The sequence below is a fragment of the Centropristis striata genome, chromosome 9, assembly GCF_030273125.1.
Source record: "Centropristis striata isolate RG_2023a ecotype Rhode Island chromosome 9, C.striata_1.0, whole genome shotgun sequence".
In the NCBI taxonomy this organism is placed as follows: domain Eukaryota; kingdom Metazoa; phylum Chordata; class Actinopteri; order Perciformes; family Serranidae; genus Centropristis; species Centropristis striata.
This window is the reverse complement of record NC_081525.1, coordinates 39,069,965-39,084,378: the sequence shown is the minus strand read 5'-3', so window position 1 is coordinate 39,084,378 and position 14,414 is coordinate 39,069,965. Positions and strand designations below refer to the sequence as shown.

General features: G+C 34.5%; 1 protein-coding gene across 2 annotated transcripts; it reads left to right on the top strand.

Moving 5' to 3' along the window:
* The first annotated feature begins 413 nt into the window (after positions 1-413).
* On the top strand, positions 414-13,431 carry LOC131978395 (spindlin-1-like). 2 transcript variants are annotated; one of them, XM_059342032.1, is made up of 5 exons: positions 414-762; positions 1,462-1,500; positions 4,722-4,969; positions 6,314-6,547; positions 11,739-13,431. In XM_059342032.1, exons 2-5 carry the CDS (start codon positions 1,481-1,483, stop codon positions 11,942-11,944), a joined length of 708 nt encoding a protein of 235 aa, XP_059198015.1. In that variant the 5' UTR covers positions 414-762; positions 1,462-1,480; the 3' UTR covers positions 11,945-13,431. The 2 variants fall into 2 exon arrangements, with proteins under 2 accessions (XP_059198015.1, XP_059198014.1); XM_059342031.1 differs by having other exon boundaries at positions 1,459-1,500.
* Positions 13,432-14,414: the final 983 nt, after the last annotated feature.

Here is a 14,414-nt window from a genome sequence, read left to right as displayed (position 1 = left end):
GAAAGGAGATAGCGGAAGGAGGAAAGAAAAGAAGGGAAGGAGGGAGGAAAGGAAGGAAAGAAAGAAAGGAGGGGCGAGGGAAGGAAAGAAGGAAGCAGGATAGAGGAGGGAGGAAAGAAGGAAGGAGGAAAGAAGAGAGGAAGGCAGGAGGAGGGAGGAAAGAAGGAATAGTCAAAACAGATTGGGTCAATTTGACCCAGAAGGACGACAGGAGGGTTAAATGTGCTATACAAATAAAAGGGATTGGATTGATTGGATTTATTTTTATTATTATTATTATTATTATTATTATTATTATTATTATCATTTTACTTCACTTACGTTGTCTGCCCCTTTAAGTCAAATTGTAGGACTCGCGTCACAGAAAGAAAATCCCCCTCACGGTGCCTGCCGGGTCTGTTGTGTTCATGTGCTGTTTTCGTGTGGATCATGCGCACTAATACCGTAATTACGCTAATTCCGACAACACTCGAACGCAGCATGCGGCACTACTGTCTCCAACACCTGTGTAAACTCCGGTCTTTAAAACTTCATGTCATTGTCATTTAAACACTAATTCCCAGAGTGCATTGCGCGCGTGTTCATGTCCTTCTGGTCCTTCTCTGCCATCACGGAGCCCCATGGCCTTCTGGGAAGTGGAGTCTTTTCTGCGCATCTCCCATTTTCCACAGGTTTCGCGAGATTTTACATAGGCGGGCTGGTGTGTGGCAGCATTTCTCTGCCAGACGAACTGAACAATATTGATATGAAATCTGCATAAAGGTAATAAAGCTATGTTCCGGTGGGAGAATAAGGCAGCTGACACCCAGTCAGCTGTTCCTGGTGTTTGTTACCTGCCTGCAGGGACACCGAGGAGCGCATGCACCGCTAGCTAGCACCTCCACTTATCTACACTATAACATCTGCATTGAGGTAGAGCTCCGTCCGTGGGAGGTGTAGGTGTGTTGGATGTAGTCCAGGACAGGTGGTGCACGGCATGACTTAGTAGCTTATCCTCCTCGCCTCTGCATATTTTACATTTATGCTGTATAATGTACAAGTTATCTGCACTGAAATGCAACCGGCTAACTGTAAATGTTCCTGTAATTCGTCACATCAGGTGAAATGGCAGATCTCTTGAAGTTGTGTCAGTGTGATTTTTATTATCTTTTCAATCATTGACCGAGACGGGGAATAAATATGACAAGCTACACCAGAAAACTGCATTAGGAACAGTGACCTCCATGGCTGTGGAGTTAAAGTAAATACCCAGGAAGTTATTCCATCATGCTAATCTATTGGCTGTGGGAGTTGTCAGTCTGTGCAGAGCAGCCTGCAGCCTGTCACAAGCCTCTTCTTCCTCAGACCAGCCTCTCAGTGCAGGCAGAGGCCTTCCTCATGCTGGAGTATATGAAGTTTGGCAGCTGTCATACTCACTCACATAATAACTGAACATTGCCCTGTGTTTCTCTTGACCAGTAGCCTTTGACTTTCTGGAGGCATGTCCAAGAAAAGGGGCAGGTATGTAGAAACTGTAAATACCATCACATGATGCCAGAAATGGTGGTTTTTTAAAATGGGGATGCACAATTAGGGCTGGGCGATATGGCCCTAAAAGAACATCACGATATTTCAGGCTATTTTTGCGATAACGATATTCTTGACGATATTAGGAAATAGTTAAAAAGATGTTGAAATATGTTTTTTTAGTCTGTATAAATAAATAAAAATCTAAAATGTAGTGTGAAGTGCAAATCTCAACAGTTGCCAAATGCAAAAAAAGTTACTCTTGACTAATAAAAATAACCATTTAGGGGTTCTGGGGGCATATTTTAATGACATTTTCTAAAGGGGAATAAAGGTTCTTTAATGTTTTATTTAAGGCATCTTATTTTGACAGTCTTCTTGTAAATTATGTGGGGGATTCTCTTAACACACTGCTCTTATTTTGAAAGCTGCATGCGATATTACGAAATACTTAAAAAGATGTTGAAATATGTTTTTTTTTTAGTCTGTATAAATAAATACAAATCTAAAATGTAGTGTGAAGTGCAAATCTCAACAGTTGCCAAATACAAAAAAGTTACTCTTGACTAATAAAAATAACCATTTAGGGGTTCTGGGGGCATATTTTAATGACATTTTCTAAAGGGGAATAAAGGTTCTTTAATGTTTTATTTAAGGCATCTTATTTTGACAGTCTTCTTGTGAATTATGTGGGGGATTCTCTTAACACACTGTGCTCTTATTTTGAAAGCTGCATGCGATATTACGAAATACTTAAAAAGATGTTGAAATATGTTTTTTTTTTAGTCTGTATAAATAAATACAAATCTAAAATGTAGTGTGAAGTGCAAATCTCAACAGTTGCCAAATACAAAAAAGTTACTCTTGACTAATAAAAATAACCATTTAGGGGTTCTGGGGGCATATTTTAATGACATTTTCTAAAGGGGAATAAAGGTTCTTTAATGTTTTATTTAAGGCATCTTATTTTGACAGTCTTCTTGTAAATTATGTGGGGGATTCTCTTAACACACTGTGCTCTTATTTTGAAAGCTGCATGTGTTTAGCGACAGGGAGTAAGTAGCTTGTTGTGATTAAAACAACTTTAACCACTACATCAAGAAGTAGGAACGTTGCCAATATCATGATATGCATTTCTTTAACCATAAAAAAAATATACTGATATTATCATGAACGATACGATATGGCACACCCCTATGCACAATATGGATTTTTTTTTTCTGCCAATACCAAAGCGGATATACACTACTGGTTTAAAAGTTTTAGAACACACCAACTTTTCCAGAATTTAATTGAAAATGATGCAGTTTAATGTCTCAGTGTACTCTGAAATTAATGCACATTTGCAACATTTAAAATTCTTTATTGAGCATGATAGTGTTTTGAAAGTAAAAAAAAGATTCAAAATCACATTTTATGTTGGACTAAAGGACTAAAAAAAAGACACAAAATGACAAAAAAAAGACACAAAATGACCAAAAAAAGACACAAAATGACAAAAAAAGACACCAAAAGACACAACATGACCAAAAAAAGACACAAAATGACTTACAAAGACATGAAAAGAATTCAAAAATGGACAAAATAGCCCAAGACTCCATAGAGTTAAGTTGTTAACCCATTTCTTGTTCCCTGAAAAAGGCCTACTTGTATAATTCTGAAATGTACATTATTTTTCAGTTTTGGTTAAGCTTACCTTTTTTTATTTACCTCTGGCAGTTCACCACTTACCTTTGTACCCTTTCAAGCTGTTCATTTGACTTGAACTGCTTGAATTTCAATAAAAAACTGGAAAAATTGGGGTGTTCTAAAACTTTTGACCGGTAGTGTAGCTATAACATAACAAATAATGATTCAACATTTTTGTATTTTTTAAAAATAAGTTAATAACCTGTAGTTTATGCACACCTTAGGGTAAGAAAGTTTATGATTAAGTAACTGACATCACTGTTGTTGACAAAACAGAAACAAAAAAACAGTTCTGACCTTTCAAATAGTCATTAATCTTTTCTAATAAAGTAAAGAAAAAAACATTGCAAACATATTTTGGCTTTACTAGAGCATGTTGCCTCAGAATATAAATTAAATGCTTTGAACCAATAATTAATCCGCTATTACGTCATTACCAGAGTAATACATAATAGCATATATTTTCCATTAAGTGCCAATAATTTAACAAGCCTGATGTATATTGTGCATCCCTAGATCAGCTGTTCTCAACCTTGGGGTCGGGACCCCAATTGGGGTCGCGAGATGATTTCTGGGGGTCGCCAAATCATTTTGGAAGTCAGCTCTGTCTCCACTGTGTTAAAGTGTTCATGTGTTAATGTGTTTTAGTCTTTTTGGTCATTTAATGTCTTTTTTTGGTCATTTTGTGTTTGTTTTTTAGTCATTTTGTGTATTTTTTGGTCATTTTGTGTCTTTTTTTGGTCATTTTGTGTCTTTTTTTTATTATTTTGTGGTCAATTTGTGTCTTTTTTGGTCATTTTGTTTCTTTTTGGGGTCATTTTGTGTCTTTTTTGGTCATTTTGTTTCTTTTTGGGGTCATTTTGTGTCTTTTTTTGGTCAATTTGTATTTTTTTTGGTCATTTTGTGTCTTTCTTGGTCACTTAATGTCTTTTTTTGGTCATTTTGTGTTTGTTTTTTAGTCATTTTGTGTCTTTTTTGGTCATTTTGTGTCTTTTTTTGGTCATTTTGTTTCCTTTTTTGGTCATTTTGTTTCTTTTTGGGGTCATTTTGTGTCGTTTTTGGTCAATTTGTCTTTTTTTGGTCATTTTGTGTCTTTTTTTGGTCAATTTGTATTTTTTTGGTCATTTTGTGTCTTTCTTGGTCACTTAATGTCTTTTTTTGGTCATTTTGTGTTTGTTTTTTAGTCATTTTGTGTCTTTTTTGGTCATTTTGTGTCTTTTTTGGTCATTTTGTGTCTTTTTTTTTGGTCATTTTGTTTCCTTTTTTTATCATTTTGTTTCCTTTTTTGGTCATTTTGTTTCTTTTTTGGGTGATCTGAACTGGTGCGTGTGAGATTGTGTTCAGTGAGCGGGGGTCGTGGACAACATGGATGTTAAATTGGGGGTCGCGACTCAAAAAGGTTGAGAACTACTGCTCTAGATGATGCACAGATTAGAATATGATGTAATAGTAAAACTATAATGTCAGAAAATGCAACATGACAAAGTATTTAATCCAGGAATGTTGAATTGAATTTATATCTACAGAAAGCGGAGTAGTGGGGAGCTGAGTGACACATTGACCCCGGATCCAAACAGCATTCTGGGAGTCCGTATTCAGCATAACTGGCGTGAGAAGGGGAACCAGAGCAAATGGAAGGGGACCGTCCTGGACCGGCTCAGTGTGAACCCGTCCCTCTTCATGGTGAAGTATGACGGCTTCGACTGCGTCTACGGCATCGAGCTGTTCAAAGACGACCGAGTGTCCAACCTGCAGGTCCTTTCAGAAAATGTTGGTGAGTTAGTAGGCCTCTCTGTTAATCTGGACCTGGGGGGTTGATGTGACGCTCAATTTATATGTTCCCAGTGACAAATATTACTAAAATTTGATAATATTTAATATGCAGTTCATTCTTCTACATCTAATCCATCTGCAAACAATGAGTATCGTTCTTCAACTATGCAAATATTCTCTTTTGAACATGACATTTGTCCACCGGTGCAACTGTCCTAGGTAGCATTACTTATCTTAAAACAACTGTAATTTAATGAAAAATTAATCTAAATACATTAAAATACTTGAATGCATGTCATACAAGTGTTTACTTAATGAATGCAGAGGATATAAGTGTTAAGGCACTTTAAAACATTATTAAAAACCTATTTATTCTCCTTGGCGTTCAGTCCCAGCTAGGCAAGAATCCTTGGCTTTCTTTTTACTTTTTTACCCTTTTATTTGTCTTTTTTATCTTTAACTCTGTTTTGGATTGAGTTTTTATTACTATTTTATTTTATTGTTTTACTGTTTTTAGTATTTTATTCTTTTTATTGTTTTTATTTATATCCAGTTGTGTATGATTTATTCTATTTTAATAACTGTACAGCACTTTGGTCAACTGAGGTTGTTTTTAAATGTGCTCTATAAATAAACTTTGACTTGACTTGACTTGACTTAAGGTCCCTATGTAGAGTTATTATGACACATTACATTTTGTCCTCCTGGAGCAACGCCATGATGTCGATATAAAACAGGCATTAATGTGACCAGCCCATTACTGAGAGGGGTCCTTCCAGAATCAGGAAGGACAGAAGAATCTCTGGACACAAGATCACTTCTGTCTCAAATATTTTCATAATATTAATATTATTTCCATGCAGTGTTGGAACTGGTCGTCTTAAGGTTGTCCTTTGGTACGATGCAGTTTAAGTATTGATCTGAATATTTTTATCAATTTACATTGATTGATCATTGAAAATAATGTAAATTGATAAAAATATTCATAACTAATATGCCTTGGGCTTATCTATCTTATCTGTCCAACATTCTCTGAATTAAATAATGACATTCTTTATTTTGTTGCACCGCTGGACACATTTTAGGACTACCACACCAAAAAGTTAATAATATGCTAAATATATGAAGAATTAGAAATGGACACATTCAGTTTTGAATTATTCACATATAAGGGAATATAATTGTATGTCATTTGACATATATTTTTGAATTATTATTTTTTTCACTTTGAATTTGAGTTCACGTCAACCACCCACCTGCTGGTTGGATATGTGCTTTTTGCAGCCGTCGGGTTCTAGATGATGTTCCTCTCTTTTATATCTCCTATGTGTCTGTGTTTCCACAGTAAACAACAAGATCAAGATCCCTCCAGGGGCGGAGGAGCTGGTGGGCAAAGCTGTGGAGCATCTTTTTGAAAAGGAGGACGGGGAGAAGAACGAGTGGAGAGGCATGGTCCTCTCCAGAGCTCCCATCATGACCAACTGGTATTATATCACTTATGAAAAGGACCCCGTACTTTATATGTACCAGCTGTGGGACGACTATGCTGACGGAGACCTCAGGATTCTGCCTGAAGCAGGTAATGCTGATTTATATTTAACAAAGACAGATTCATAATTAGCAAAGCTTTAACCCTCTATGGTACGGTGTTGCTCTCAGGCAACATCCCCATTTTTGGCCTGTCAAATTTCTACAATGCATCTTTTTGAGTGATGCGATACTTTAAAAAAGAGGGAAGAGTATAGGGAACCAATAACAATGCTTATATTTGTCACATGACCTCCAGGAGGCCATATTGAAACCCTATTTTGCAGACTTTTCCAAAGGAAACAGCTTTGCCATTTTGCGCCACAAAAAAAAATCAATCAAAAAACATAATTTCCTGGTCCTTTTCCATCTGGTAAAAAATATATTCCTACTGATAGATGAGTAAACCTTCATTTATGATAGTTTCATCCACTTAGTCCAGGGGTGTCAAACTCAAATACACAATGGGCCAAAATGTAAAACTTGAATAAAATCGCGGGCCAACATTGAACAAATAAACCTTTTAATATATACCAAACATGTTTTGCTTTAACATTAAATATGGAGCCAGCAACGTTTATAAACATACAATATATAACTAAATAGTGCAGACATGCAAATTCAAATTTCAAATAAAAAACACATCAATGTCATTAATTTATTAAATAATAAATCAAATAAAAATCGTATACCTCTTTTCTATTTGCATCCTTCTGATTTAAATATCAAAATAAAGTTTTTCAACAGGTTAATACATTTAAAAATAAAATAACAATATTAAATCTAGTATTAGCGGTAAATGCGCCGTATAATACCGGCGGGTCAGCTTTTATAGTACAATAATAATATAATAATTTGATATTGGCTGGCGGGCCAAATAAAATTACACTGCAGGCCAAATTTGGCCCGCGAGCCAGAGTTTGACACCCCTGACTTAGACTGTTCAAGACATTCATTCCAATGGGTCGTTGGTTCAATGGTACAGTGTTTCCTACAGGCCACATTCAGACAAGAAACCGGTTAAAAAGTTCCTTTTATAATGTTTTTAAATTTAAAATGTTATGTATTGTACCCTTTTTTCCCCTAACTGGCATCATAATGCGTACCATAGAGGGTTAAGTCTAAAGTCATTTTGTCCTGAAGCTTTATAGATAAGATCAAGACGGAACTTGCGTAAATTATTTTTTCCACTTTGGAAGACTGTTAAATCTTTTTGGACATGGACACCATGTGAGTTCACCACCAGTCATGCTCTTCATCAGAGGGTTGGACTCCCATTAGCAGACTGCAAAATTACATATTTTAGTGAAAGTTTTCCACAAAAAGTGAAGTAAGCACTTGGAGTTTAATCCGTGTTTTCTCGGGGAGATTAGATGTTTAATAATGAGAGTCAAGACTATAATCAGTGGTTTTTAACCAAACAATTGAGCCTGTTCTGGACCTTTTCCAGGTGTAATGGCTATGTTTAAACATGCAGAAATTATGTAACTCAGATAGTGAGACATCTTGGTGAAATATGAGAATATTGATGCACAGTTCAGTTTATAGATTACAAGCTTTACTTACTGTGTTTGAACTTACTTACTGTGAAGACTCTGGAAAGTCTTGACAATGTTAATGATGGTGAAATTGAGACATAGAACGAGAGAGAAAAATAGTTGAGAGGGAGGAAGCACATTTCCTTATTTTTGTTATTAAAAACAAAACAGAGTAATGATGTGATGGACCATGGAAAGAATAACACAGACACCTTAAAATACCATATTGTAACAGTAGAGATCCTGTTTTTCCCCCATTATAAAGCAGGTCTAGGTGCTAATATAAATACAGTGAAAGTATCAAAACACTCCATCCATGGAAAAATGCACACAGCCCATATTCAGAAAATCAGGACTTCTGTAAGGTTGTGACATCACAACTATACTATGTAAAGGAACAGTTATTCCCTGACTGCAGTGATTGTAAAGAGACAGTGGCCCTCATTTATCAAACGAACATAGAAACCAGCACAGATTTGAGCATATTGTTAGCCTCATAGTCATATTTGCCTAAGTCATATTTGAACGTTTTCGGGAAACAAGAAAAAAACACAATTTTTAGTAAGCCCATTGGTATTTTTAATTGATATTGTAACAGTAAGTTCAAATAGAAGTGTGAACAAGTTTGCATAAAAAATTAAACACATCGATTTCATAACAGATAAAAGTGACTTAGGCAGAATATGCCCTGACTAAGGCAATTTTTCTCTTACATATAAATAATGTAGTTTGGTTTGTATGTAGCTGCAAAAATGCCAAAGTCACAGAGATGACGAAGGCAGAAAGTGATTTTGGACTCTAACAAGTGTTCTGATTGGCTGAGAACATAGGCAATAAGGCAGAAAGATGCAGCAGTGGTAGGAGAGTAAAGTTAGGCAGATATCACAATTTGGCCAAAAAATGACTTAGGCAATTATGCTATGAGGCTAACGATATATCGTCTTACGACAGGGTTCACGTGTGATCCATGAAACATTCGTATCTGGCCAATCACAGCGTGAGAATGATCGGCGGTTGATAAATGCGACGTCATTTAAATGTTGTGCCCTAATATAAACTCTGTTCAGAGGCCTTGCCCCGAGAGTTTATCGAGGGGGACGCAATACGGCCAAAAAGAAGGATTTTTCCTTTTTCTTTTTGGTTTGTCACCATTAAAAAAACTCACTGCAGAGTTTTATCCACTTCAGGCATCAATACAATACTCCAATAACAATTCTCAGACATGACGACTTCACACTGACTCAAAATTGCGTAGAAAAGCTCAGACCAGACGAGAAAACTGAGCGCTTCAGTGAATGAATACAGGTGTATTCTGACATATTCGGACGGATAAGATAAGATAAGATAAGATAAGAAAAGAAATACTTTATTCATCCCAGCAGAGAAATGTAGTTGTTCCAGCAGCCAACATACACACAACACAACATAACACAACACATATACAGGTGTGTAAATACATAAACAGGTGTGCAAAAAACATGTGCAAAAATACAGTTTGGTAAATACAGTATAAGCAGCTAAGCTAAAATTTAAATAAATATTAAAAAAATATTCTTCTGTCCTTACTAAAAGGGGAGTCATTATAAAGTGCAATTGCAGGAGGTAAAAACGTATTCTTGAATCTGTCCTTTTAGCAGCTTAGCTGCCGTAGCCTCCGACTAAAAACACTCTTTTGTTTACACACTAGACTGTGTAAAGGATGCGTGTTATTGTCCATAATACTCAACAATTTCTGTACAGCCAGCCCTCCTAATCAGCTTGGATAGTATGAAATAATGAAAAATAAAGTTCTGTTTTTTTTTTGTTTGTTTTTTTTTACATCAAAGCATGTAAACGTAGTAGAAACCCCAAAGTATGGACCTTTTAAATGTGCAAAATATGTCCCTTTTAATACTTTTCATGTAAGTTTTGCTCAGAAACCAAACCAGACAACATCTACTTTTAAGTGTTTGATGAGTTACACCAGAGGTGTCAAACTCTGGCCCGCGTGCCAAATTTGGCCCGCAGTATAATTATATTTGGCCCAGAAAGGCAATACCAAATTATTATTATTATACAGCGCAAATAATACTACAAATCCCAGAATGCTCTGCTGGTGTTCTGGCTTGAACACAGTAGATCAGTGTGGAGCAAACTGAGCAACAATTAAAGTTGTCTTTATGCACTTTTTCTTGCTAGTCCAAGGCTTGAATGGCTGCACATTCATTGAAGGATATTATTATTAGTCATTTGGTTTATTATTGTTATTTTATTCTCACATTTATTTTTAGCCTGTGGAAAAAGATTACTGTTAAATTTAAATTTAAAGAAGGCCGCATATAAAATAAAGGGACGTACAATTTTTATTTAAATTTTATTTAAGAAATGAATGCCATTGATGTGTTTGTTTGTTTTATTTGATTGAAGTTATATCAAGATTTGCTTGTTCCATTTCGTTTGAACTTGTTTAGGTCAATTTTTTCAATAAATATCAATGTTGGCCCGCGACTTTGTCCAAGTTTAAAATTTTGGCCCACTGTGTATTTGAGTTTGACACCCCTGCCCTATGTTATTATATTATATATTATATTATATATTGTTCATATTTATTTAAAAAATATTATCTTTTTTTAATTATTTTTTATTCTTATTTTATTTATTTAATTCGTTATTTTATTTATTCTTGTTTATTTGTTTTCTCTCCCTCCTCCCTCTCTTCTCACGTTAGCGCTTCTTGCTTTGTTTACCTGTTTATTTTCATTGTGTTATACATATAATGAGCCATGTTATATATATTCAGTGGTGGAATGTAACTAAGTACATTTACTCAAGTACTGTACTTAAGTACAATTTTGAGATATTTGTACTTTACTTGAGTATTTCCATTTTAGGTTACTTTATACTTCTACTTCACTACATTTTGAGGCAAATATTGTACTTTTACTCCACTATATTTAGCTGACAGCTTTAGTTACTTTTCAGTTCAAGATTTAACATAAAAACATAATTAATATGAAATGTTTGCTAACATGTTAACATGTTTTAAATTGAACATCATAAGAGTATATTAAGTAGTTAAAATGAGCCCTACCTTGAGAAAATTAAAGCGGTCCGTACATAAATGCATCAAAAATAATAATCCAACAATATATTTTTAGAATATATGAAACAGTCTAAGTGGGTCCATTCTGCATAACGAATACTTTTACTTTTGATACTTTAAGTACATTTTGATGCTGATACTTCTGTACTTTTACTTCAGTAAGTTTTGAATGCAGGAGTTTTACTTGTAGTGGAGTAATTTCACAGTGTGGTATTAGTACTTTTACTTAAGTAAGGCACCTGAATACTTCTTCCACCACTGTGTCTAACATCGAGACTGAATTCAATGCATGGAAAGCATAGATAGATAGATAGATAGATAGATAGATAGATAGATAGATAGATAGATGGATAGATGGATAGATGGATAGATAGATACATTTTGATGCTGATACTTCTGTACTTTTACTTCAGTAAGTTTTGAATGCAGGACTTTTACTTGTAGTGGAGTAATTTCACAGTGTGGTATTAGTACTTTTACTTAAGTAAGAGATCTGAATACTTTTTCCACCACTGTATATATTTATATATATATATATATGTCCTAGCATCTGCCCCTCATCCACACAACACATTTCAAAGTAACTGAACTGAAATGTAACGTCCCAATGTTTCCCTCCTCAGAAAACAAACACCTGTTGCCTGCAGACAGGAAGCCAGGAGAGGAGACAGAGAGTCTGGTGGGGAAACAGGTGGAGTATGTTACTGATAAGGGCGTGAAGAGAACAGGCCTGGTCATCTACCAGGTCCCAGCCAAGCCCTCGGTCTACTATATCAAATATGATGATGACTTTCATATCCATGTCTATGACCTGGTGAAAACCACCTAGAGACTCTCCAGCCAGCCTCCCCATCTGCTTCAGTTCCACTCATCGTTATAATCTGTTATCCAAAGCCATGGCAGGGTTCAATAGTAATTATGCTTTATCGTTCAGAAGAAAGTGCAATCTGTTTTTCCGTATGCACAGCAGACCTGTAGCATCGCTATGCTTGGCTATCTGAGGAGATGGAGTGGACTTGTTTTATTGTTGCTGCTCTTCTTTATTCTTTAAGTTTGGACGGTCCTAAGTCTGCACTGCCCAACAGCTGCTAAGGGCAGCTGTAACTGCATCGGTATTGTTGAGTTTCTTGCTGATCTGTCCTTAAAGTAATTATCTTGATTAATTCCCAGTATGACTAGAAATGCTGCTCAAAATATGATTTTGAAGACACTTTTCTTTGGATCATCTAAATAGCTAATAAGCATGATATACGCATTATGTTTGGGATAGATGCCTTTCACTGAGGCATTTATTGAATTAAACGGGCAGATACATTTGTGTATTGTATTTAACCCTACAAAGCCAAGTGTATCATATTTGATACATAAGTTTTTGAGACCTCTACATCATCAGTGTGATATTTTTTTTTCCTGAAAAACCGGATGAATACATGAATTGATGATTAAAAAAACTGAGCAACAAATTTCACAAAAATGCCAGATGTGACAAAAATGATTTGCTGGTTCCACTGGTGGATCAGTCATTGCTGCGTGAAAACTTCATATCAGCAGATGTATGATGTTGTTTTATATGGAAAAACATATTTTGTATGTTTGAGGAAAATGTTAAAAGGAAAGTCAAAGTTTTATTTGGTTGAAAAAATATTAGGTTTTATATGATTATGCGAGTTCAAGAAAAGCAAATTGTGAGCAAAAAATTGCACAAAAAGACCTGATGTATCAAATATGATCCAAATTAAATTCATATATGAAAATTGATATTGAATTAAAAAAAATGTTAGCTGGTTCAACAAAAACTCCGAATTTTCTGGCAATTATTTCACGGTTCAGGCTTTATAGGGTTAAAGTAATTATCTTAATTAATTCCCAGTATGACTAGAAATGCTGCTCAAAATATGATTTTGAAGACACTTTTCTTTGGATCATCTAAATAGCTAATAAGCATGATATACGCATTATGTTTGGGATAGATGCCTTTTCACTGAGGCATTTATTGAATTAAACGGGCAGATACATTTGTGTATTGTATTTAACTTACCATATTACCAAATTTTGTGTAAATACTGGAAGGAATGACAGGGTTCCTACACCTTTTCCAAAGTCAAATGCAAACACTTTTCACTCATTTTCAATGTGCATTTTCCACCTCTTGTATATACAGTACTAGGGCTGCACAATTAATTGAAATTTTATTGAAATCGCAATATGGACGAGTGCAATATCCAATTTGCAGGAGGTGCAATATTTGCTTTATGAAAGCAAAAATACTGTGTGTCAAAATACTATTCTGAACTAAGTATTGTGGTGCTGCAGAGATGTCATTGGGGAAAAAAACACACCAAAATCATTTAAATATTTTTCCAATGAAAATGTAAAAATGAGGCAACATTTTCTTACCTCCAATATTGAGTCATGTGACATTTTCAGTCAAAATATTTGGTAACACTTTACAATAACCATCATTTATAAATGGTAAACAGAGAAAATGTATTAACGTTTAACTATAATTCATAAATGCCAAATAGATGGTATATTAATGTCAGTTGATAGTTACTTTACCATTAACAAACAATGACATTATAATTATTAGTTTATTAATAGTTTTGCACTCATTTTAACATTTTTAACACCATATTAAGTATGTTAATGATTTTGAAATCATTCATATACCTTGAAGAAATTGGTTTAAAACATTTAACAATTAAAAATGTATGTAAATGGTTTATAAACAATCTATAAACATCACTTAGATGGTTATTGTAAAGTGTTACCAAATATTTATTTCAAATTGTGCAGCCCCAAACAGTATATACAGTATACTGAATATTTCATCTTTTCATCAAATTAAATTCTGTAATTGTGATATAAACAATTAAACCTGTTTTTTGACGGCATTCTACAAATGAAAGCAACAAAATTTCAAGTTTCAAAATGTGTCACCAGTTTGCAAGTAGACTTGTCGCCCCACACAACTGCAATTTAAGCAGTTTTCATGTACTTTATTAAAGCTCCAAGATCTTTTCTACGGAAGCCCTGAACCGCAAGTGAAGAAATTTTTTTTTGAGATGTTATCTTGTTATTTCGAGATAATACACATATGTAAAAAAAAAATAAGAATTTTTAAAAAAAAAATCTTCCAAAATTTTTTTTTTCTTCAGATATTATCTCATTATTTCGAGATAATATCTCGTAATTACGAGATAATATCTCGTTATTTCGAGATGATATCTCGTTATTTCGAGATAACACACCTATGTATTTTTTTTTTTTATTATTTTTTTTTTTTTTTTTTTTACATA